General features: G+C 39.4%; 1 protein-coding gene across 1 annotated transcript in view; it reads right to left on the bottom strand.

Annotated features, from left to right (window-relative positions):
* FAF1 (Fas associated factor 1) overlaps window positions 1-25929 on the bottom strand; it is a 534220-nt gene that overhangs the window by 306334 nt on the left and 201957 nt on the right. The window contains exon 5 of the mRNA XM_054488490.2: window positions 4092-4183. Coding sequence (XP_054344465.1) covers window positions 4092-4183 — 92 coding nt within the window. The remainder of the gene's footprint in view (window positions 1-4091; window positions 4184-25929) is intronic.

The raw sequence follows: 25929 nt of genomic DNA, 5'->3' as shown, positions 1-25929 counted from the left end.
TTCTTCTTCTGTTTTTTTTGTTTGTTTGTTTGTTTGTTTTTGTTTAATGCTGCTGACTATAACCCACTCAATTAACTTCTCAATCCACTAATGGTTTATGGTCCATAGTTTGAAAAAAACATTGCATTTGGCAATTACCTATAACTTTACAATATACCAGGAGACATGGACATCCTGAAACTTTATGTCAAATATGTGATATCCTTTTGAAATTGATGAGTTATCTCTATAGAGTTAATATGCAAACAAACAACACACACACACACAAATTATTTTTCTTTTTATCTTTCATTGTTTTACTTTGTGAATTATTGGTAAATGCTTGCCATTCAATCAAGTCATTATTGTTCTTTTTCCATGCCACTATCCAAAGATTTTCTATTAAATTTTCCCATCAAACCACATATGGAAAGATTAAATAAAATGGATACTTTCCTTAAGTCATTTACTCATGCATTCATCCCATAAACATTTATTTCAGGTCTGTTACGCCAGGTTTTAAATATACAATGATGAAAGAAACAGACATGGTCCCTCTATTAATACTGGTGTAATGGAGAATGCTGGGATGGGACACCAAATTAGATATAGAAGCCTGTTGGAGAAGGTAACCTTAAGCTGAGACTTGAATGATGAAAAAGAGACACCCATGTGAAGAACAGGAGGTAAAGCATTCCAGGCAGTTGAATAGCATCTGTCAGACAAAGATGTAAATAGCTTGAGCCTATTAAAAGATTTCAAAAAAGGTTTCTGTGGCTGGAGCATGGAAAGTGAGAGTAAGAAAGGCTCAAGATGATGTTGTAGAGGCGAGCAAGGGGTAATACAATAACTTTTAAACTATTGTGAGTAGTCTGAATTTTATTTGAAATGTAATAAAAAAGCTATGTTTTAATGGGAGAGTGATATAATTCAATTTATGTTTTTAAAAGATCACTCTGACTGCTGTGTGGAGAATGCACTGGAAGAAACACTGAAAAGAAGCTGAGACAACAATAATGAAGTTACCATACTGCTCCAGACAAGAGATGCTCATGGCCTGAATTAAGCAGTTGCAACTGAAATACTAAAAAGTGGCCATGGTTGAGATACATTTTAAAGATCGAATCTATAGAATTTACCAAAGGATTAGGTGCTGTAAGAAATGAGAAAAGACTGATGGCCACAGTTTTGGATTCAGCAGTGGCTATAATCATTGTGCTACTTCTTAGGGGAAGATCAGTAGAGATATGGCATAGGAGGGAAAATCAAGAGTTCCATTTTAAACACGTTAAGTTTGAGACACCAATAAGATATACAAGTACAAAAGTCAATTACCAGTTTGGATATGTGAATTCAAAAAAGTATGAGCTGAAAATATAAATTTGGGGGCAATCAGAAAATTAATGGCATGGGAATAGCAGAAATCACCTAGTGAAGAGTACATAGAAATAAGTAACTGAGGCTGGGTGCCATGGCTCATGCCTGTAATCTCAGCACTTTGGGAGGCCAAGGCAGGAGGACTGCATGAGTCCAGGAATTCACGATCAGTCTGGAAAACATAGCAAGACCCTGTCTCTACAAAAATTTAAAAAAAAAAAAAATTAGCCAGGCGTGGTGCACATGTATAGTCCTAGCTACTTAGAAGGCTGAGGTAGAAGGATCACTTGAGTCTAGGAGGTCAAGGCAGCAATGAGCCATGATTGCACCGCTGCACTCCAGCCTAAGCAACAGGGTGAGAACTCATCTCATAAAAAGAAAAAAGAAGAAGAAAGAAGTAAATTAAAGTATTTGTAACCAAGGCTGTGTTCAAATTTTGGTGGGGCGGGGGCAGCGGGGGAGAAAGACTGTTGCTCTGTCACCCAGGATGGAGTGTAGTGGCACAATCTCAGCTCACTGCAACCTCCACCTCCCAGGTTCAAGCAATTCTTGTGCCTCAGCCTCCCAAGCAGCTGGGACTACAGGTGTGCACCACCACGCCCAGCTAATTTTTATATTTTTAGTAGAGACAGGGTTTTGTCATGTTGTCCAGGCTGATTTCAGACTCCTGGCCTCAAGTGATCTGCCTCACTCAGCCTCCCAAAGTGTTGGGATTACAAGTGTGAGCCACTCCACCCAGCTGACTGATTCATACCCACATGTTTCTCAATGAATGAATGAATAACTACAAAAACGAACTCATTTTGGTGTTTTCTTTCTGTCAAGGTTGTTGATTTACTCAGTCAGCACTTTTAAAAAGTTTTAATCCATGCATCAACAGCAGTGGGGGACAGCAAACTATGGCCTCTGGGTCAAACCCAGCCTGCTGCCTGTTTTTGTATGGCCTGTGAGTTAAGAATGGTTTTCACTTTTTTTAAGGGTTGGAAAATAAATCAAAAGAATATTTTATGGCATGTGAAATTACATAAAATTCAAATGTCTGCGTCCATAAACATACTGAAACATAACTATGCTCGATGTTTCACATATTGTCTATGGCTGCTTTCCCACTAAGAGAGCAGTGATTAAGTAGCTGTGTGGCACACAAAGCCTAAAATATTTACTATTTGACTCTGTACAGAAAAAGTTTGCTGACACCTAATACAGCACATCTAAACTTATCTGTATCTTGCCAACCCAAACTTCCTGTAAATATCTCACTGAAATACTCAGAACATTTGCAAATTTCAAATGAACTCACATATAAGTACTTATAAGCACAATGACTGCAAGAAGCCATTCAAGAAGAACTGAACCAAAAGTTGAAGTTTTTTTATTTTTATTTATCTTTTTTTTTGAGACAGGGTCTTGCTCTGTCGCCCAGGCTGGAGTGCAGTGGCATGATCTTGGCTCATGGCAGCCTCCACCTCGTGGGTTCAAGCAATTCTCCCACCTCAGCCTCCCAAGTAGCTTGGATTACAGGGGCGCGCCACCACGCCCAGCTAATTTTTGCATTTTTAGTAGAGATGGGGTTTTACCATGTTAGCTAGGCTGGTCTTGAACCCCTGACCTCAGGTGATTCACTTGCTTTGGTCTCCCAAAGTGATAAGATTACAGGCATGAGCCACTGCGCCCAGCCAAAAGTCGAAAATTCTAAGTTTATGCCTAGCCATTAAAATGACCCAGTAACTGATGTGAAAACATTCAATAATTATTTCCACCTCAAACATCTAAAACTCTAGAACTCATTTTTTTTCCCTCTTTCTCCACTCTCTCTGAAAGAAAAAAAAGTGTGTAAGCCCGAGCGCAGCGGCTCACACCTATAATAATCCCAGCATTTTGGAAGGCCAAGGCAGGCGGATCACGAGGTCAGGAGTTCGAGACCAGCCTGGCCAACATGGTGAAACCTCATCTCTACTAAAAATGCAAAAATTAGCTGGGCGTGGTGGCACGTGCCTGTAGTCCCAGCTACTTGGGAGGCTGAAGCAGGAGAATTGCTTGAATCCAGGAGGCAGAGTTTGTGGTGAGGCGAGATCATGTCACTACACTCCAGAATGGGCAACAGAGCGAGACTGCCTCAAAAAAAAAAAAAAAGTGTGTAAAAAATGTTATATCTGAGGTTGCTACTGGGTCCCTAAGAACAGCAACTATTCTTAAAATTGCAATACTCTCTGCAAATTCTTAAAATATAATTCATTCCATGCACCTGCCACTATCCAAGTCAACAAGGAAAACAACATTCTTATTTAAATTCTCCAAGTTTAAAAAATTTCCTATTATCTTTGTTCCATAATCAATACTTGACATAAATGTATACACTGCATGTGACTTCTTTCGGACCAATATGTAATTGCTCAGAAAATTATTATTCCAGGGCATTCACTGATACTCTAGGAGGTTTGAGAAAAAGGTAAAACCTCTCAAAAAAAGGGCCAAACTCCTTTAAAAGTTAGATATAGGAAAAACATGCCATATACTGTTTTCATTTACAAATCTACTCATTTACAATTGTTACTGGTTTATCATGAAATATTTTAGCTTAGAAAACACTACTTGCTGATTCCTTAAACTAAATTACTATTGCCAAATCTACTCCTGCCATATGTAACAACATTAATTAAAACCAATTTTTATGTATCATTTAATCAATGGCATAACTTAATTTTCTTTTATTTCTATGCAATTAAGAAACTCACACTGTCTTCCACATCTCCCGTCTTCCAGCCTTTTAACAGCATTTTGGACACAGGTATCTGAAGTTCATTTTCTAGAATCTGTTTAATCTCTCCTGTATAAATAAGAAGAGATCAAATATTACTAACAAAATAACACAGTTAACATTTGTCCATATCCAGAGCTAACACTAATATGTGGCATACAGTGTACAGTCAATGACATTTGTCTGATGAATATTTCTGTATCTATAAAATGAGAAATAATATTATTTATCTTGCCCTAGGATCTGAGGATGACAAAAGATAGCATACATTAATGAAACTAAAAAATAAAGCTAGGCTGGGTGTGGTTGCTTATGCCTGTAATCCCAGCACTTTGAGAGGCCAAGGTGGGCAGATCACCTGAGACCAGGAGTTCAAGACTGGTCTGACCAACATGGTGAAACTCTGCTAAAACCCTGTCTCTACTAAAAATACAAAAAAATTAGCCAAGCATGGTGGTGCACACCTGTAATCCCAGCTACTCAAGAGGCTGAGGCAGGAGAATCACTTGAACCCAGGAGGCAGAGGTTGCAATGAGCCGAGATCGTGCCACTGCACTCCAGCCTGGGTGACAAGAGAAAAACCCCATCTCAAAAAATTAAAAACAAAAAATAATAAAGCTAATATATAGATAATAATGTATAGGAGACAATTTAAACTGTGTTAAAGAGAAGAGCAACAAGAATTTCAGAAAAGAAAAAAAATGTTGATATGGTTTGAATTTGTGGCCCTGCTCAAATCTCATGTCAAATTGTAATTCTCAGTGTTGGAGGTGAGGCCTGATGGGAGGTGATTGGATCATAGGGGGCTGATTTCTCTCTTTGATGCTGTTCTTGTGGTAGGGTTCTCAGGAGATCTGGTTGTTTAAAAGTGTGTGCTACCTTTCCTCTCTCTCTCTTCCTCCTGCTCTGGCCTGCTCCCACTTTGCCTTCTGCCATGAGTAAAAGCTCCCTGGGCCTCCTTAGAAGCAGATGCTGCCATGCTTCCTATGAAGCCCATGGAACAGTGAGACAATTAAACTCTTTTTCTTTACAAATTATCCAGTCTCGGGTATTTTTTATAGCAGTGTGAAAACAAACTAACAGAGAGAATTGCCTCTGAAATGTGGGGCATTGCTATAAAGACACCTGAAAATGTGGAAGCGTCTCTGGAACTGGGTAATGGGCAGAGGCTGGAAGAGTGTAGAGAGCTCAGAAGACAAGAAGATGAGGGAAAATTAGGAACTTCCTAGAGACTTATCAACTTGTTGTCAACAAAATGCTGACAGTGATATGGACAATGAAGTCCAGGCTTAGGAGATCTCAGATGGAAATAAGGAACTTATTGGGAACTGGAGCAAAGGTCACTTTTGTTATGTGTTAGCAAAGAACCTGGTGGCATTGTGCCCCTGCCTAGAGATCTGTAGAACTTTGAAGTTGAGAATGATGACTTAGGATATCTGGAGGAAGAAATTTCTAAGGAACAAAGCATTCAAGATGTTGCCTGACTGCTTCTAGTATCCTATGCTCATATGTGTGAGCAAAGAAATGACCTGAAACGAACATATATATATTTTTTATTTTTGTATTTTATTTTTTTGAGACGGAGTTTCGCTCTTGTTGCCCAGGCTGGAGTGTGATGGCGTGATTTCTGCTCATCACAACCTCCGCCTCCTGGGTTCAAGCAATTCTCCTGCCTCAGCCTCCCGAGTAGCTGGGATTACAGGCATGCACCACCACACCCGGCTAATTTTGTATTTTTAGTAGAGATGGGGTTTCTCATGTTGGTCAGGCTAGTCTCAAACTCCCAACCTCAGGTGATCCGTCTGCCTCAGCCTCCCAAAGTGCTGGGAGTACAGGCATGAGCCACCGAGCCCGGCCAATGAATTTATATTTTAAAGGGAAGCAGAGTGTAAAAGTTTGAAAAATTTGTAGCCCAGTTATGTGGTAGAAAAGAAAAGCCCATTTTCAGGGGAGAAATTCAAGCAGGCTGCAGAAGTTTACATAAGTAAAGAAGAGCCAAGTGCTGATAGCTAAAACAATGAAGAAAAGGCCTCAAAGGCATTTCAGAGACCTTCACAGCAGCCCCTGCCATCACAGGCCCAGAGGCCTATGAGGTGGGTGAGACCCAGGGCCTCACCACACTGCACAGACTCAGGACACTGCTCCCTGCATCCTGGCTGCTCTATATCCAGCCATGGCTCAAAGGAACCTGGGTACTGTTTGGGCCGCTGCTTCCATGTGGTGTTAAGCCTGCAGGTGCACAGAATGCAAGAGTTGAGGCATGGGGGCCCCCGCATAGATTTCAGATGCTATATGGAAAAGCCTGGATGTCCAGGCAGAAGCCCTCATGGAGAATCTCTACTAGGACAGTGCAGAGAAGAAATGTGAGGTTGGACCCCCACACACACACAGTCTCCACTGGGGCACTGCTTGGTGGAGCTGTTAGAAGAAGGCCACCATCATCCAGACCCTGGAATGATAGATCCACTAAATACCCTGCACCTGGACAAGCTGGAGGCACTCAACACCCACCCTTGAGAGCAGCCATGGAAGCTGAACCCTTCCAAGCTACAGGGGTGTAGCTGCCCAAGGCCTTAGGAGCCTACCCCTTGCATCATTGTACCCTGGATATGAGACATGGAGTCAAAGGAGATTATTTGGAACATTAAGATTTAATGACTATCCTGCTGGGTTTCGAACTTGCACAAGGCCTATAGCATCATTCTTTTGGCCATTTTCTCCCCTTTGGAATGGGAGTATTTACTCAATGCCTATACCCCCATTGTATCTTGGGAGTAAGTAACCTGCTTTTGATTTTACAGGCTCACAGGTAAAAGGGACTAGCCTTGTCTCAGATGAGACTTTGGACTTTAGAGTTAATGCCAGAATGAGTTAAGACTTTGGAGGACTGCTGAGAAGGGATGATTGTATTTTGCAATGTGAGAAGGACATGAGATTTGGGAGGGGCCATGGGTGAAATAATATGGTTTGGATTTGCATCCCCACTCATGTTAAATTATAATCCCGAGTGCTGGCAGTGGGGTCTGGTAGGAGGTGACTGAATCATGTGTGACGGATTTCCCCCTCTGGTGCTGTTCTTGTCATACAGTTCTTGTGAGATCTGGGTGTTTAAAAGTGTGTGCCACCTCCCCTCTCTCTCTTCCTCCTGCTCTGGCAATGTGACGATGTCTGCTCCTGCTTTGCCTTCTACCATGAGTAAAAGCTCCCTGAAGCCTCCCCAGAAGTAGATGTTGCCATGCTTCCTGTACAGCCTGCATAACTGTGAACCAATTAAACCTTTTTTCTTTATAAATTACCCAGTCTCAGGTATTTTTTATAGCACTGCCAGAACAGACTAATACAAATGTGTTGTATCAGATAGTCAGAGAAAGCTTTGTGAGAGAAATGAGACTTAAATCAAACTTGAAGTATAGTTGGTCTGTGAAGGACAGACAAACCAAAATAAGGAAGGATACTCTATACAGTAAAGAAAAATGCCAGGTGTGGTGGCTCATGCCTGTAATCCCAGCACTTTGGGAGGCCAAGGCAGGCAGATCACCTGAGGTCAGGAGTTCGAGACCAGCCTGCCCAACATGGTGAAACTCTGTTTCTACTAAAAATACAAAAAATTAGCCAGGCGTGGTGGCGCATGCCTGTAATCCCAGCTACTCAGGAGGCTGAGGCAGGAGAATCACTTGAACCCGGGAGGCAGAGGCTGCAGCGAGCCGAGATTGCACCACTGCACCTAGATGACAAGAGTGAAACTCTGTCTCAAAAAAAAAAGAAAAAAAGAAAAATGACTGAAAGGTAAAAAAGCAAAAATAGACATGATGCTAATGAGAAACAGTGAGAAATCACAATTTTCCCTGTGCCCCACAATTATTTTTCAGGAATCAAATCTACTTGTAAATTAATCAGCTGATTTCTGGCACTACACTATTTTAAAGATCTGTGAATCAAAATGTACTTACCTTTCATATATCTGCTTATGTTAGGTTGCTGCTAGTCTACAGTTTCAGATTAAAATATAATTCAATTCCATTTATAGTAAGTACATGAATACCAAAAAGACTGATTATATTCCATATTAAAAGAAGAAAAATAATTCCATGCTGATGAAGAAAAAGAAGAGTGGGGGGAGAACTTATGATACACAAGTTCTATGGGAACACAACTACCTAAGTAAGCAATGCTACAATGCAATTATTCATGGTCTCAATGACACTTTTTAACTTTCCTTAAAAAGATCCCTATCTGAACACTTTGGATAGTGATTAACTATCATAAAAATAATTCTGGTTCAACACCATAGTTATGGAAGCAAAAACTTTAATCAGTCTTGGCCTTCAAAAATGTCACTGCTGACAATCATTCTGTTTATGGAAAGAGTAGAAAAATAAGTCACAGTTTTTATACCAAACACATATAAACATTGCCTTTTTGCTTGTGGCTGAGGTTGATATTTCTAGAGCTGTACCTGTCTGGAACTGAGCTTATGCATTTGCAAGTCTGTCCAGTGCTCAGAAACCAATCTCCAAGACTTGACACCACCTTCTTACACTCTTGAAAACACTCTGAGCCCTCATGACTTAAAAGAAGTTTCTTAAAGGAAAAACAAGAAGGGATTTTAAATTAAAGTCCCAGTAACTCTTGCAGAAAGCCTGGGTAACACATAAGACAAATAGCCTTTTGTTCCACAGAAAGAGAGGAATAGAAAACAAAGCTGGAATCATGACAGCAACCTGAGTTCCTCATATTTTAAAAATTATTCTCTATTGCAAGGTGGCTCATGCCTATAATCCCAGCACTTTGAGAAGCCAAGGTAGAAGGACAGCTTGAGCTCAGAAGTTTGAGACCAACTTGAGCAACATAGCAAGATACCACCACTACAAAAAATTTTTAATAATTAGCTAGGCATGGTGGTACATGCTTGTAGTCCCAGCTATTGAGGAGAGTGAGGCAGGAGTACTGCTTGAGACCAGGAGATGGAGGTTGCAGTAAGCCATGATCATTGCCACTGCACTCTATCCTGGATGACAGAGTGAGAACCTGTCTCAGAGAAAAAAAAAAAAAAAAACGATTCTCAGCCTCAATCTCTTCTTCTGCAAAGTGGAAATGATAACTGTAGAACCAACACTTCGTTGGGTTGCTGTATTAAGTGATATAATTCACGAAAAATGTTTTGCAGAGTGCCTAATACATACTAAGGAACTCAAAAAATGTTATTTTGAGTTGTATTATTATTATTACAATTAATGAGATAACATACACATAAGTGCCTAGCATAGTACCTGGGGAGTATAGGTTCTCAAAACACAGTAGTTACTGTTTTTAGGATATCCAAAATAATTCAGGGGAACAAAGTACTGGAATGTAGCAAGTTTCAGAGCCAGAATTCATATTTGTGTCTGCCTAACTCCAAAGATCTTACCACAAGATGGCACTGCCACTGCAGTATCCCACCCCAGGCCACATTCCTTGAAAAATTGTGAAGACATGCAGATGTCATCAAGAACAAATCACTGAATCCAATAGCATACTTTTGTATTTAAAAAATTAAGTGCTTGCTTTGGCAGCATATATACTAAAATTGGAACAATACAGAGAAGATTACCATGAAAAATAAGAATTTAAAACATTAACTTAATTGGATTATGATTTATATGTAATAAAATTCACCCATGAGTGTTGACAAATATATACAGTGTTATAACCACCATACAATCAAGATAAGAACATTTCCCATAGCACAAAAACTTTCCTCATACATTCTTAGATCAAAAGCCTGCCCCTATCCCACTGATCCTCCTTCTCACCCTAAAGATTAGTTTTGTCTGGGTTCCTTTGTTTGGAGTAATGTTTTCAAGATTTATCCTTTTTCTTTTCTTTTTTTTTTTTCCATTTGAAATAGTATCTCTCTGTTGCCCAGGCTGGAGTGCAGTGGCGCAATGTTGGCCCTCTGCAACCTCCACCTCCTGGGTTCAAGTGATTCTCCTGCCTCTGCCTCCCGAGTAGCTGGACTACAGGTGCATCCTACCACACCCAGCTAATTTTTGTATTTTTAGTAGAGACGGGGGTTAACCATGCAGGCCAGGCTGGTCTCGAACTCCTGACCACAAGTGATCTGCCCGCCTTGGCCTCTCAAAATGCTGGGATTACAGGCATGAGCCACCGCACCTGGCCAGATTTATCCATGTTTATATGTGTACAAACAAATAGCTCTGTTTTGTTGCTGAGTACTATTCTATTATATGGTGTGATAGGATGCTTCTGAAATGGCTTCTAATGATCCCTACCTCCTGGTATTAATGCCCTTCATAATCCCCTCCCTTTAGTGTAGGCTGTACCTAGATATTTGCCTTTAAATAATAAAATACAGTAAAGGTTATGGGATGTCACTTATGAGTTAGGTTACATAAAACTGAGACTTCCATCTTGCTCTGAGGCCCCCAATTCAACAGCTCACATGAAAGAAATCCTGCCAGCAACCACCAGTGATCTCAAAGGTAGATCCTTCGTTAGTCAAGCCTTGAGATGACACAATGATTTCAATCCATAAAATACCATTTGTGCCCCTTTCCTGACCTATATGAACTGTGAGATAACAAAGGTTTGTGTATGTGTGTGTGTTTTTTTTTTTTTTTTTTTTTTTTTTTTTTTTTTTTGAGATGGAGTCTCGCACTGTCGCCCAGGCTGGAGTGCAGTGGTGCAATCTTGGCTCACTGCAATCTCTGCCTCCCAGGTTCAAGCGATTCTCCTGCCTCAGCCTCCCCAGTAGCTGGGATTACAGGCGCCCACCACCATGCCCAGCTAATTTTTGGTATTTTTAATAGAGATGGGGTTTCACCATGTTGGCCAGGGTAGTCTCGAACTCCTGGCCTCATGATCCGCCCACCGCGGCCTCCCAAAGTGCTAGGATTACAGGTGTAAGCCACCATGCCAGCTGGTTGTTTCTTTAAGACACTAAATTTTGGGCAATTTATTGCAAAGCAACAAATAACTAATACATATGAATACAGCACAATTTGTTTATCCATTCACCAGTTGATGAACACATGGGATATCTGTTTTTCCCTATTATAAATAAAGCTGCTATGAACTTTATTGTGTGAACTTTTCGTGAACATGTTTATTTCTCAAGTAAATAACTATAAAAACTGCCAAAGTGTTTTCCAAGATGATTGTTCCAACTTGCATCCTACCAATATTCCAGTGTATCACTGACGACAATTGAAATTTTAAGTCTTTTTAATTTCAGCCATTCTAACAGATATAAAGTGGTTTCTCATTGTGGTTTCAATTTAAATTCCCTAATGATTAATAGTAACCAATGTCGTTGAGCATCTTTTCATGTGCTTATTGACTATTTGCATATCTTCTATGAAATGTGAATAGTAGGCTGGGTGCAGTGGCTCACGCCTGTAATCCCAGCACTTTGGGAGGCCGAAGTGGGTGGATCATGAGGTCAGGAGTTCAAGACCAGCCTGGCCAACGTGGTGAAACCCTGTTTCTACTAAAAATACAAAAATTTGCCAGGCATGGTGGCACGTGCCTGTAGTCCCAGCTACATGGGAGGCTGAGGCAGGAGAATTGCTTGAACCCGGGAGGTGGAGGTTGCAGTAAGCCGAGATCATGCCACTGCACTCTAGCCTGGGCCACAGAGTGAGACTCCATCTCAAAAAAATCAAACAAACAAACAAAAGAAATAGAAATGCTGAATATTGTTGAGTGGCCCTAACACTGCTCTTGATCATAGGAGGGATATACTTAGTATTTAGTATTTCATTATCAACTATTGTAGGTTCTTCAGCAATGTCCTCTATCAAGTTTACAAAGCTCCCTTATATTCCTACTTTGCTCCAAGTTTAGTCCTTTTTTTTTTTTTAAACATGAAATGGGTGTTGAATATTGTCAAATGCCTTTTCTCATTTACTATACTAATAGGGGGACGTACAGTGATGGATTATAAGCTGTTAAACAAGCCCACATGGCCTACTTGGCTATGATGTATATTATAAACGTATTTATACATTTTATTGTATTCTAAATTTGAATTCAGTTTGCAACTATTTTGTAAAGGATTTCTCCCTCCATAGTTATAAGAAATATTTTCCTGTAAAAATCTCTATCTAATTTTGGTATTAGGGTAATGCTAGCCTCATAAAATAAATGAGGCAATGTTTCATCTCTTTTTTGCAAAGGACTGGTAATAATTCTTCCTTAAATATTAGATAGAATTCACCAGTAAAGCCATCTAGCGTTTCAGGTTTTCTTTGTGGGAAGGTTTTCTTTTCGTTTTTGTTTTTTGAGACAGAGTCTCACTCTATTGCCCGGGCTGGAGTGCAGTGGCATTATCTTGGCTCACTGTAACCTCCACCTCCCAGGTTCAAGCGATTCTCCTGCCTCAGCCTCTTGAGTGGTTGGGACTACAGGCGCGTGCCACCACGCCCAGCTAACTTTTGCATTTTTAGCAGAGACGGGGGTCTCGTCCTGTTGGCCAGGCTGGTCTCGAACTCCTGACCTCAGGTGAGCTGCCCGCCTTGGCCTCCCAAAGTGCTAGGATTACAGGCGTGAGCCGCCATGCCAGGCCCTTTTTGTGGGAAGGTTTTGACTGACAATTCAATTTATATATTTGATGTACAGCTATTCAAATTTTTTACTTCTGTGAATGTGGTAACCTGTACCTTTAAAATAATTTTTCTAGCCTTTTAGAGTTTCATGTAAATTTACCAGCATAAGTTTGTTCTTAATGTCACTTTATAGTCCATGTAATGTATGTAGGTGCTTCTTTCATTTCCAATATGAATAACTTGTGTTTTCTCTTCTGTTCTTGTTTTTCACACTAGCAAAATAATTATCATTTTATTAATTTTTTTAAAAAACAGCTTTAGGTTTTGTTCATTTTCTCTACTACTTATCAATTTTCCACTTACTGTTTTCTGCTCTTATACATATTATTATGCTTCTGTACTTACTTTGGGTTTGATTTGCTCATTTTTTCGTTTTGTTTTGTTTTTTTGAGACATAGTCTCATTTTCTCACCCAGACTGGAGTGCAGTGGGGTGATCTCAACTCACTGCAGCCTCCGCCTCCCGGGTTCAAGTGATTCTCCTGCCTCAGCCTCCAGTGTAGCTGGGACTATAGGTGCACACCGCCACACCTGGCTAATTTTTGTATTTTTCAGTAGAGATCGGGTTTCACCATGTTGGCCAGGCTGGTCTCGAACTCCTGACCTGAAGTGTTCCACCTGCCTCAGCCTCCCAAAGTGCTGGGATTACAGGTGGGAGCCGCTGCACCCAGCCATCATCCTTTTCAAAAAGTCTTAACAGCTTCATTAGGATATGTTTAATGTAAAATAAACTGCACATATTTAAAATCTAAATTTAGTAAGTTTAAACAACTGAATCCAACAATGAAATCACCACCATAATCAATGTTATGAATTTATCCATCACCCTCAATGGTTTCCATGTGCCCCTTGGTAATTCCACCATACCATCCCCAACCTCTTCCCTAGAGAACCACTAATTTGATTTCTATGACTGTGCCTTAGTTTGAATTTTCTAGAATTTTACATAATGGAATTGCAGAATGTATTCTGGCTTCTTTCACTCAAAATAAACTGTCTGAGATTTTTCCATATCATTGCAGGTAACAATAGCCCACTCCTTTTATTAATAAGTATACCACTGTATGCATATACAACAATTTGATTTATGTACATTTGGAGTTGTTTCCTGTTTGGAGCTATTACAAAGAAAGTTGCTATAAACAATAATGTACATGTCTTTGGTGGACATATGCCTCCATTTCTCTTGAGAACCTATGTAGAAACTACCAAAGTGTTTTACAAAGTGGCTTCCATTGCAATGTCTTTAAGTTCACCAATATTTTCTTCAATGTCAGATCTGCAGTTAATCTCATCTGGTAGCTTTTCACTTCAGACATCATAGCCTTCATCTCTAGTTGTTCAATTGGGTCATTTCCACATTTCCAATGACTTATTTTAAACCTTCCCTCTCTCTTTTTGAACACAGGTAATACAGTTATAATAACTGTTCTAATGTCATTATCTGCTCTTTTTTTTTTTTTTTTTTTTGAGACATAGCTTGCTTAGTAGCCCAGGCTGGAGTGTAGTGGCGCGATCTCAGCTCACTGCAACCTCTGCCTCCGGGATTCAAGCAATTCTCCTGCCTCAGTCTCCTGAGTAGCTGGGATAACAGGGGTATGCCACTGTGGTCAGCTAATTTTTGTATTTTTGGTAGAGATGGGGTTTCAACACGTTGGCCAGGCTGGTCGCGATCTCCTGACCTCGTGATACGCCCACCTTGGCCTCCCAAACTGCTGGGATTACAGATGTGAACCACCGTGCCCAGCCTATCTGCTCATTCTAACATCTAGGTTAGACCTGGGTTGGTTATGATTGATCAATTTCTCTCCTCATTATGGGCCAGGTTTTCCTACATCTTTGCATGCCTGGTAATTTTTTATTGGATGCCTGACATTGTAAATTTTATCTTGTTAAGTGCTGGATATTTTTGTAATCCTATAAATATTCCTGAGCTTAATTTTCGGATGCAGTTATATTACTTAGACACAATTTAATCCTTTTGTGTTTTGCTTTTAAGATTTGTTAGTCAGCATCGCCCAAGCAGTATTTAATCTTGTATTAGTACTCTCCACCACTGAGGAAAGATCCTTCTGAGTAGTGTAACCAAAGCCACATGAATTATGAGGTTTTCCAATCCAGCTGGTAGGAACAGACACTATTCCCAATCTTATTCCCACTAAGCCTTTTGGGTGGTTTTTAGTTGTAATGGGAATGACAGTAAATCTGATTCCTGTTATTCCATACTGGCTGGAAACGAAAGTGAGGACTTTTCTTACTTCTTAGATGGAAGCTTTAGTCCTTGCTTTTACAACTTTATTTGTAATTAAGCATTTGAACCATAAGTTTCCCTCTCAATACCAATTTCTCGGTATCAAACAAATGCTGATATGCCATGTATATTAGTCCATTTTCACACTGCTGGTAAAGATATACCTGAGATTGGGCAATTTACAAAAGAAAGAGGTTTAATGGACTTACAGTTCCAAATGGCTAGGGAGGCCCTATAATCATGGTGGAAGGCAAGGAGGAGTAAGTCACATCTTACATGAATGGCAGCAAGCAGAGAGAGGTTGTGTAGGGAAACTCCTCCTTACAAAACCATCAGATCTGATAAGACTTACTCACTATCATGAGAACAGCACAGGAAAGACCCACCCCCATGACTCAATTACCTCCCACAAGGTCCCTCCCACAACATGTGGGAATTCAAGATGAGATTTGGGTGGGGACACAGCCAAACCATATCATTCTGCCCCTGGCCCCTCCAAAATCTCATGTCCTCACATTTCCAAACCAATCATGCCTTCCCAACAGTCCCCCAAAGTCTTAACTCATTTCACCATTAACTCAAAAGTCCACAGTCCAAAGCTTCATCTGAGACAAGGCAAGTCCCTTTGACCTACGAGCCTGTAAAATCAAAAGCAAGTTAGTTACTTCCTAGATACAATGGGGGTACAGGCATTGGATAAATACACCCATTCCAAATGGAAGAAACTGGCCAAAATGAAGGGCTAAAGGCTCCATGAAAGTCCAAAATCCAGCAGGGCAGTCAAATCTTAAAGCTCCAAAATGATCTCCTTTGACTCCATGTCTCACATCTAGGTCACACTGATGCAAGAGGCAGCCTCCCATGGCCTTGGGCAGCTCTGCCCTTCTGGCTTTGCAGGGTATAGCCTACCTCCTGGCTGCTTTCAAGGGCTGGTACTGAGTGTCTGTGGCTTTTCCAGGTTCACGGTGCAAGCTGTGGATCTACCATTCTGGGGTCTGGAGAACAGTGGCTGTCTTCTCACATCTCCACTAGGCGGTGCCCAGTAGGGACTCTGTGTGGGGGCTCTGACCCCACATTCCCCTTTCGCGCTGCCCTAGCAGAGGCCCTCCAGGAGTGCCCCACCCCCACAGCAAGCTTCTGCCTGGGCATCCAGGCACTTCTACACAACCTCTGAAATATAGGCAGAGGTTCCCAAACCTCAATTCTTGACTTCTGTGCACTTGCAGGCTCAACACCACATGGAAGCTGCCAAGGCTTGGGGCTTGTACCCTCTGAAGCCACGGCCCAAGCTCTGTGTTGACTCCTTACAGCCATAGCTGGAGCAGCTGGGATGCAAGGCACCAAGTCCCTAGGCTGCACACAGCACAGGGACCCTGGGGCCAGCCCATGAAACCACTTTTTCTTTCTAGGCCTCTGGGTCTGTCATGGGAGGGCCTGCTGTGAAGACCTCTGACATGCCCTGAAGACATTTTCCCCATTGTCTTGGGGATTAACATTTGGCTCCTCATTACTTATGCAAATTTCTGCAGCTGGCTTAAATTCTCCTCAGAAAATGGGATTTTCTTTTCTATCACATTGTCAGGCTGCAAGTTTTCTGAACTTTTATGCTCTGCTTCCCTTATAAAACTGAATGCCTTTAACAGCACCCAAGTCACCTCTTGAACGCTTTGCTGCTTAGACATTTCTTCTGCCAAATATCCTAAATCATCTCCTCGAGTTCAAAGTTCTACAAATCTCTAGGGCAGAGGCAAAATGTTGCCAGTATCTTTGCTAAAACACAACAAGAGTCACCTCTGCTCCATTTCCCAACAAGTTCTTCATCTCCATCTAAGACTACCTAAGCCCGAACTTTATGTCCATATCGCTATCAGCATTTTGGGCAAAGCCATTCAACAAGTCTCCAGGAGGTTCCAAACTTTCCTACATTTTTCTGTCTTCTTCTGAGCCCTCCAAACTGTTCCAACCTCTGCCTGTTACCCAGTTCCAAAGTCGCTTCCACATTTTCAGGTATCTTTTCAGCAGTGCCCCACTCTCAGTACCAATTTACTGTATTAGTCCATTTTCACGCTGCTGATAAAGACATACCTGAGACTGGGTAATTTATACAGAAGAAAGGGTTTAATGGACTTATAGTTCCACATGGTTGTGGAGGCCTCACAATCATGCTGGAAGGCAAGGTGGAGCAAGTCACATCCTACATGGCTGGCAGCAGGCAAAGAGCGAGAGCTTGTGCAGGGAAACTCCTCCTTATAAAATCATCAGATCTCATGAGACTTACTATCACGAGAACAGCATGGGAAAGACCTGCCCCCATAACTCAATTACCTCCCTTTGGGTCCCTCCCTGTGGGAATTCAAGATGAGATTTGGAAGGGACACAGCCAAACCATATCATCATGTTTTCATCACAATTCAGTTCAAAATATTTTCTACTTTCCCTTGTGATTTCTTCTTTGACCTATGGTTTATTTAGGAATATGTTGTTTAATTTCCAAATATACAGGGATATTCCAAATTCTTGTGATTTCTAACTTAATTCCATTGTTGTCAGAACACTTGTCACTTAATTTAAAAAATTTTAAATTTGTTTTTTGACTGAGCATATGTTCTACCTTAATGAATAATCAATTGCCCAAGAAAAGAACATGTCTTTTGCTGTTATAATGAGGTGTATTATATACATTTTAAGTAAGTCAAATTGGTTTCTATGCTGTTCAGATTTTTTGTCTGTTGTTCTGAACATTATTATGAGACAGGAGTGTTACAATCTCCAATTGTGAATTTGTCCATTCCTTACTTCAGTTCTGTCAGTTTGGATTTGTCCATTTCTTACTTCAATTCTACCAGTTTTTGATTTTAAATATTTCAAACTCTGTTATTAGATATATACACAGTTAGGATATTTATGTCTTCTTGATGAATCTACAGTTTCATTATTATGAAATGTCCCCATCTGTCCTTCATAATATTCTTTGTCCAGAGTCTAGCTCATCCCATATTAACATAGATCCTTCAGGTTATGATTACAATTTTCATATATATTTTCCAGTTCTTTTCATTTTTAGTTTTTATTCAGTTTCTATACTTTATAAAGCAGGTTTCCTGTATATATCATACAAACGGGTTTCCCTTTTTTATTCAGTGTAACCATCTCTACCTTTTAATTATAACATGAGATCATTTATATGTATTATAATTATTTATGTGGTCTTATTTCTTTTCTATTGGTCTTATCTATTTCATTTATCATCTTTTTGTCTTCATTGGGGATTTTTGAGTATTTTTTAAGTACTCTGTTTCATCTCAACACTGAGCTTAATAACCATTATCTGTATTCACGGCTTCAGTGATTGCTCTAAAGTTTACAACATAATTTTTTTTTAATGTAGTCTCACTCTGACACCCAGGCTGGAGTGCAGTGGCATGAGCTCAGCTCACTGCAACCTCTGCCTCTGACATTCAACTGATTTTCGTGCCTCAGCCTCCTGAGTAGCTGAAATTACAGGCACATGCTACCATGTCCAGCTAATTTTTGTATTTTTAGTAGAGACGAGGTTTTGCTATGTTGGCCAGGCTGGTCTCAAACTCCTGACCTCAAGTGATCTACCCACCTTGGCCTCCCAAAGTGCTGGGATTAGAGGAGTGAGCTACCATGTCTGGCCTAATTTTTGTATTTTTGGTAGAGACAGGGTTTCACCATGTTGGCAAGGATGGTCTCAAACTCCTGACCTCAAGTGATCCACCTGCCTCGGTCTCCCAAAATGCTGGGATTAAAGGCATAAGCCACCGCACCCAGCACAACATACATTTTTAACTCAACAAAGACTACCTTCAAATTAGACAGGAATCTGTTTTACGACAGTATACTTCTAGTCCCCTTTCCTATTCTTCATGTCATTGTTGTCATACCTGTACTTGTACACATTTTACAAATGCTATAATACATTGCTATAATTTCTACTTTTAAATGTCAATTCTCATTTAAATAAATTTAAAAATACAGAAAAGGTTTTTAAAAAATGTGTATCCAAATATTTACAATTTCTAGTGCTCTTCATTTCTCTGTATTAACTTAATCTTCCATCTGTTATCGTTTTCTTTCAGCCTGCCTGGGTACTTACTTTAACATCTCTTATAGCTTTTGTTTATCTGAAAAATATCTTCAGTCTTCATTTCTGAAAGATTATTTTGTTCGATATAGCTTTCTAGGTGAACATTTTATTTCTTCAACACTTACTGCATTGCCTCCTGGTGTACGTTGCTTCTTTTAAGAAGTCTGTATTTATTATTATTATTATCATTATTATTATTATTATTTTGAGATGAAGTCTTGCTCTGTTGCCCAGGCTAGAGTGCAGTGGTGCGATCTCGGCTCGCTGCAAGCTACGCCTCCTAGGTTCACACCATTCTCCTGCCTCAGCCTCCTGAGTAGCTGGGACTACAGGCACCCACCACCATGTCCAGCTAATTTTTTGTGTTTTTAGTAGAGACGGGTTTCACTGTGTTAGCCAGGATGGTCTCAATCTCCTGACCTCGTGATCTGCCTGCCTCAGCCTCCCAAAGTGCTGTGTATTTATTATTTTAAAATCTCTCTTTTAAAAAGAATGTAGGCCAGGTGCGTTGGCTCATACCTGTAATCCCAGCACTTTGGGAGGCCAAGGCAGGTGATCACCTGAGGTCAGGAGTTCAAGACCAGCCTAGCCAACATACTGAAACCCTGTCTCTACTAAAAATACAAAAAAATTAGCTGGGGCATGGTGGCATGCGTCTGTAGTCCCAGCTGCTCGGGTGGCTGAGGCAGGAGAATCGCTTGAACTCAGGAGGTAGTGGTTGCTGTGAGCCGAGATCACGCCACTGCACTCCAACCTGGGTGACAGAGTTAGGCTCCATCTCAAAAAATAAATACATAAAATATAAAATAAAACAAAATAAAATATAAAATGTATCTTTGTTTCTCTGGCTCTGGCTGCTTTCAAGACTTTTCTAGTACTGATTTTTAACAATTTGATTATGATGTGTCTTGATGCTGTTTCCTTTGAGTTACTCCTGCTTGTTGTTATGAAACTTCTTAGATTTGTGAGTTTATAGTTCTCACCAAATTTGGCTAGCATTGAGTAATTCTTTCGTTAAAATTTCCCCCTTTCCACTCTCTCCTCTATTTTAGGGGTTCTAATCAGACATACATTGTACCATTTTATATTTGCCTAGAAGTCGTTCAGACAACATCCTTCCCTCTCCAGCCCCTAGCTCCCAGTATTTTTGCTGTGTGTGCTTCAGTTTGCATTGTTTTTATTGCTATGTCTTCAAATTCACTGACCTTTTCAACAGTTAAACTGTTAAATCCATCAGAGTAAATTATTGATATCACATAATGTAATGTATCAACGTTTTGTTAATATCATAGCAAAGTGAACCAATATTTTCCAAATGACCAATGGATTTTAATATAACAGAACATTAAAATTTCATTGAAGTGGTTTCAGGTTTTACATTGCAATAAACTTTTAAGAAACCACCATTTGCCAAGTTTCAGTGTACTATCAATTAAGAATGTCCATAATTATCTGGCTATTAAAATATCCCTCCCTTCACTAACTATATAGCTGTTTGGTGGCATTTTCTTTATATACTTCAACAGAAGTAACATACTGCAACAGAATAAATGGAGGAGGAGATATAAGAATCCAGCTTTTATATAGACAGATATTGAAGAGTTTGCAATGCACCTAAGAGAATACCACTTTCTCATTACTTTTTTTGTTCTGAAAAATTATTTTTCATTGAGTCTTATTTATGTTAATATGTAATGAGTTCATTACTATTATTAATTAAGAAATATTTTTAACTTACTCAGTTTTAATTACTAATATGGAAAATATTTATTCTGGGGTCTCAGTACTAACTGTACCCCGTGTGCGACAAAGTCTTTTTCCTCTGGTGGGAAGGAATTCAATAGTATTCTAGTCCTACGTATAAGGTCGACGAATTGTTCGGCATACTCAATCGTGTACAGACTACTATTCAGCCAAAGATTTGCAGAAAGCATCATTCAGATACCTGCATGTTTCTCTATGTAGCAATCTTTCTCTTAGTACTGAGCCCTATACATTCCAATCTCAGTCGCGGGGAATCTCCTAGCTCTTTAACTCTGCAGGATTGTTGGGCTCTGCTTACATTTCCTTTTTCATGGACTGTTGTATAGAAATTTTCTCCACGCAGAAATCAGGGGCATCTACAGGGCTCACCTTGCTTTTTTCCCATTTCTCATGAATTACATAGGTCTACGCTGCCTAAATGCCCAATGCCTGCAAGCAGTTATTTCATATATTTTGTCCAGCTTTCCAGGTGCATACAGCAGGAAGAGAGGTACTATATCAGTTATTCCTTCAAGGGCAAAAGTAGAAATTCTGTTAATTTTCTACGGTTCATTACTGCCAAGAAAAATTTCAATGTTTTCCCAGATTTAGAGTTTCAGATAAACTAACCTGTCAGAGATGTAATTTACAAGAGCTTATTCCTCCATATTTTGGACACATTAATTCAATTTTACATGAAAATGTCTATCTTTACATTGGAAACTAGGGTGGTTCACATTCATGTGGCTCTATGTTAACACAAACCAAGTTATTACCATAAATCATTTCACCTAACAATTTATCTTATAGATTAATATGGATATTGCAAATGTTGCTCTGAGTACAATTCTTTGCTTTATGTTTTTAACAGCAATCTTTCTCTAGAATTTTCCAGGGCATAGTGACAAGAAGGCTACACAAAGAAAAAAGGTCTACCTCAAACCTAAGTAAGCAATAATTCCAAGTGGATATTTGCCTGCCCAGGAGAGAAATAATTAGCAAAAGGTCATTCAGTTTAGTTGGCTACACTCCAATAAACTGAAAACACTTTACACGCACTCTATCTGCCATTTAAATGCCTGAAAAATAGATCATTTGGAATAGTGTTTTTATTTTTCTTCAGAGTCTCAAATTTTAACCAATACATTATCTACAGAATTTACTACCTTTTTTCAAGGTCATTTGGAAAGAATTTATTCCTTAAATTTATAGTATTAAACCTTCATAATTTCTAGAAGGCAACTAAACATTGAGGATAGGGGACTCTGCTCCTATAAAACAAGTGGCTATTAATATAGTCCAATTATTTCCATTCAGAGAAAAAAAGTGTAGTGAAAGTTGGATACTGTAGCTCTACTAACCATTTCTAATCAGAATGTAGCACATTATTGCAATCTTACAATAACTAAGATGAAAAGCATAATCTCTATATATGACTAAATAACTATTACTGAGCCAAATTACAGGCCCTCTATGGGCCTCTGGACCTCAAATTCCACATTATTTAAAAAAGAAAAAACTACTAAACACATTTCATATTAATACTGCCAGTTACCACTTTGTAAAATTTAAAATATCAACATTAAAAAGAGTAAAATAGGGCCGGGCATGGTGACTCACACCTGTAATCCCAGCACTTTGGAAGGCTGAGGCGGGTGTTTGAACTGAGGTCAGCAGTTCAAGACCAGCCTGGCCAACATGGTGAAACCCCGTCTCTACTAAAAATACAAAAAATTAGATGGGCGTGGTGGTGGCGGGTGCCTGTGATCCCAGCTGCTCGGGAGGCTGAGGCAGGAGAATCGCTTGAACCCAGGAGGTGCAGGGTGCAGTGAGCTGAGATCGCGCCATTGCACTCCAGTCTGGGCGACAAGAATGAAACTCTGTCTCAAAAAACAAGTAAAATGAGACCTAGCCCATCTCAGTGTAGAAACAATAAAAAACTCAGAACTGTTACCCAGAAGCAACAAAACATGCAATAATATTACATCATTTGGATTTTTCTCAAGCACAATTATCAAAAGCGAATTTCTTCTCTCTTTGTTCTATTAACATGTTTTATAATATGAGAAATCATTTACTGCCTCCATTCATTTCTTTCTTTTAAACATTATAAGCCATTACCCCCTAGAATACTTATTGTTTATAAACTATGAAAGTTACTGCTCTGAGCAAAATCAAATTAAGATTCTATATGGGAAGAGACAATTCAGACTCTTATGGCCGGAAAGGACCCATCCAAGATGTTTAAAACCACTCTGGGGAAGTGCTGAAGATGGTCAACTAGCTGCAGCCAGGATGAACATCTGTTGCCACCAAGAGACTGGGACATTAGGAAGACTGGGGCATTCTAAGCAGATCTTTGGAGGGAAGGCATTCAGAGTGGATGAAGGGAGGACAAAGACGCTGGACCAAAGGGGTAGGAAGCTGGGGATCCAGCACAGGGCTACCGTGCACAGGGATTCATTCTTGGCCCCCAACAACTCCAAAGGAAGGGAAACGAAGTCAGTTGACTAAACTCACCTTATACCACAATCAAACCCCCAAGGGCATCAAAGAAGATAAAAACAAACAAGCAAGCAAGCAAGCAAAAAAAAAAAAAAAAACCACACAACCAAAAGACAGCAACTTCAAAGACTGAATGCTCAGCTCATACAGATGAGAAAGAACCAGTGTAAGAACTCTGTCAATTTAAAAAGCCACAGTGTCTTCTCACCTCCAAACAACCACACTAATTCCCCAGCAATAGGTCTTAACCAGGTTGAAATGACTAAAATGACAGAAACAGAATTCAGAATATGGATAAGAATGAAGATCATCAAGATTCAGGAGAAAGTTGAAATCCAATAAAGGATTCTAAGGAATATAATAAAATGATTTGGGAGATGAAAAATGAAATGGCCATTATAAGAAAGAACCAAAGTGATCTGATAGAGCTGAGAAACTCACTTTAAGAATTTCAGAACACAATCCAGTATTAACATCAGAATTAGCCAACTGGAGAAAAGAAACCCAAAGCTCAAACACTGGTTCCCCAAAATAACTCAGACTAAAATTAAAAAGACTCAAAAAAGAACAAACAAAACCTCTAAAAAATTTGGCATTACATTAAGAGACCACATCTACATCTCATTGGTGTCCCCAAAAAAGAGGGAGAGAAAGCAAGCAATGTGGAAAACATATTTTAGAATATAATTCGTGAAAATTTCCCCAACCTCACTAGACATGCCAACATTCAAATTTAAGAAATGCAGAGAATGCCTCTGAGATACTATATAAGACAACTATGCCCAAGACACATAGTCATCAGATTCTTAAAGGTCGAAATAGAAGACAAAATAAAAGACAGCTGGAGAAAAGGGACAGGTAACTACAAAGGGAACCCCATAGACTAACAGTGTACCTTTTGGCAGAAAACCTACAAGCTAGAAGAGATTGGGGGTTTATATTCAGCATTCTTAAGGAAAAGAAATTCCAATCAAGAGCTTCATGTCCTGCCAGATTAAGCTTCATAAATGAAGGAGACATAAGATCCTTTTCAGATGAGCAAATGCTAGGAATTTGTCACCACGAGACCTGCCTTATAGACATTCCTTAAAGGTGTGCTAAATATGGAAAGGAAAGACCATTACTAGACACCACAAAAACTCACTTAAATACATGGACCATTAGCCCTACAAACAATTACACAATCAAGTCTGCATAATAACCAGGTAACAACCCAATGACTGGATCAAATCCACACCTATCAATATAAACTTTGAATGTAAATGGGCTAAAAGCCCCAATTAAAAGGCACAGAGTGGCAAGTTGGATACAGAAGCAAGACCCAACCGTATGCTGCCAAAAAGAGAACCATCACATGTGCAATGACACCCACTGGCTAAAAGTAAAGGGACAGAGAAAAATCTACCAAGTCAACAGAAAACAGAACAAAGCAGGGGTTGCTATTCTAACTTCAGACAAAACACACTTTAAACCAAAAAAATTAAAAAAAGATAAAGAAGGGCATTACATAATGCTAAAGGGTTCAATTCAACAAGACCTAACTATCCTAAATATATGCACCAAACATAAAAGCACCCAGATTCATATACAAGTTCTTAAGAGATCTACAAAGAGACTTAAAATAACCACACAATAATAGTAGAAGACTTCAACACCCCACTGATAGAATTAGATCACTGAGGCAGAAGACTAACAAAGATAAAATCTAAACTCAATATTAGACCAAAAGAACCTGATAGATATCTACAGAACTCTACACCCAAAAACAACAAAATATATATTCTTATCATCTGTACATGGCACATACTCTAAATTCCATCACATAATTGGCCATAAAACAATCCTTAGCAAATTAAAAAAAAATCAAAACAATAGCAATCACACTACTGAACCAGTGCAATAAAAATAGAAATTGATAGTAAGAAAATCACTCAAGAGCATACAATTTAATGGAAATTAAACAACCTATCCTGAATGACTATGGGGTAGATAATAAAATAAAGGCAGAATTAAAGCAATTCTTTGAAACTAATGAGATCAAAGATGCAATGTAACAGAAACTCTGGGACACAGCTTAAGCAGTGTTAAGAGAAAAGTTTATAACACTAAATGTCCACAGCAAAAAGTTAGAAAGACCTCAAATTAACAATCTAACATCACACATCACACCTAGAGGAACTAAAGAAACAAGAAGAAACCAATTACAAAGCTAGGGGAAGACAAGAAATAACCAAAATCAAAGCTGAACTGAAGGAAACTGAGACATAAAAAAATATACAAAAGACTGAGTCCAGGAATTAGTTGCTTGAAAGAATATGACTGATAGACTACTAAGTAGACTTAAAAAAAACAGGAGAGAGAGAAAGAGAGAGAGATAGCTCCAAATAAACACAGTCAAAAACGACAAAGGGAACATTACCACCAAACCCACAGAAATACAAAAAAAAACCCTCAGAGACTACTATGAACACCTCTACGCACAAACTAGAAAACATACAAGAAATGAATAAATACCTGGAAACATACAACCTCCCAAGATTGGACCAGGAAGAAATTTAATCCCTGAACAGACCAATAGTAAAGTGAAACTGAATGAA

This window comes from Pongo pygmaeus, chromosome 1 (genome assembly GCF_028885625.2).
Source record: "Pongo pygmaeus isolate AG05252 chromosome 1, NHGRI_mPonPyg2-v2.0_pri, whole genome shotgun sequence".
NCBI classification, from domain to species: domain Eukaryota; kingdom Metazoa; phylum Chordata; class Mammalia; order Primates; family Hominidae; genus Pongo; species Pongo pygmaeus.
The sequence above is the reverse complement of the archived record's forward strand: the minus strand, read 5'-3'. Positions and strand labels throughout refer to the sequence as shown.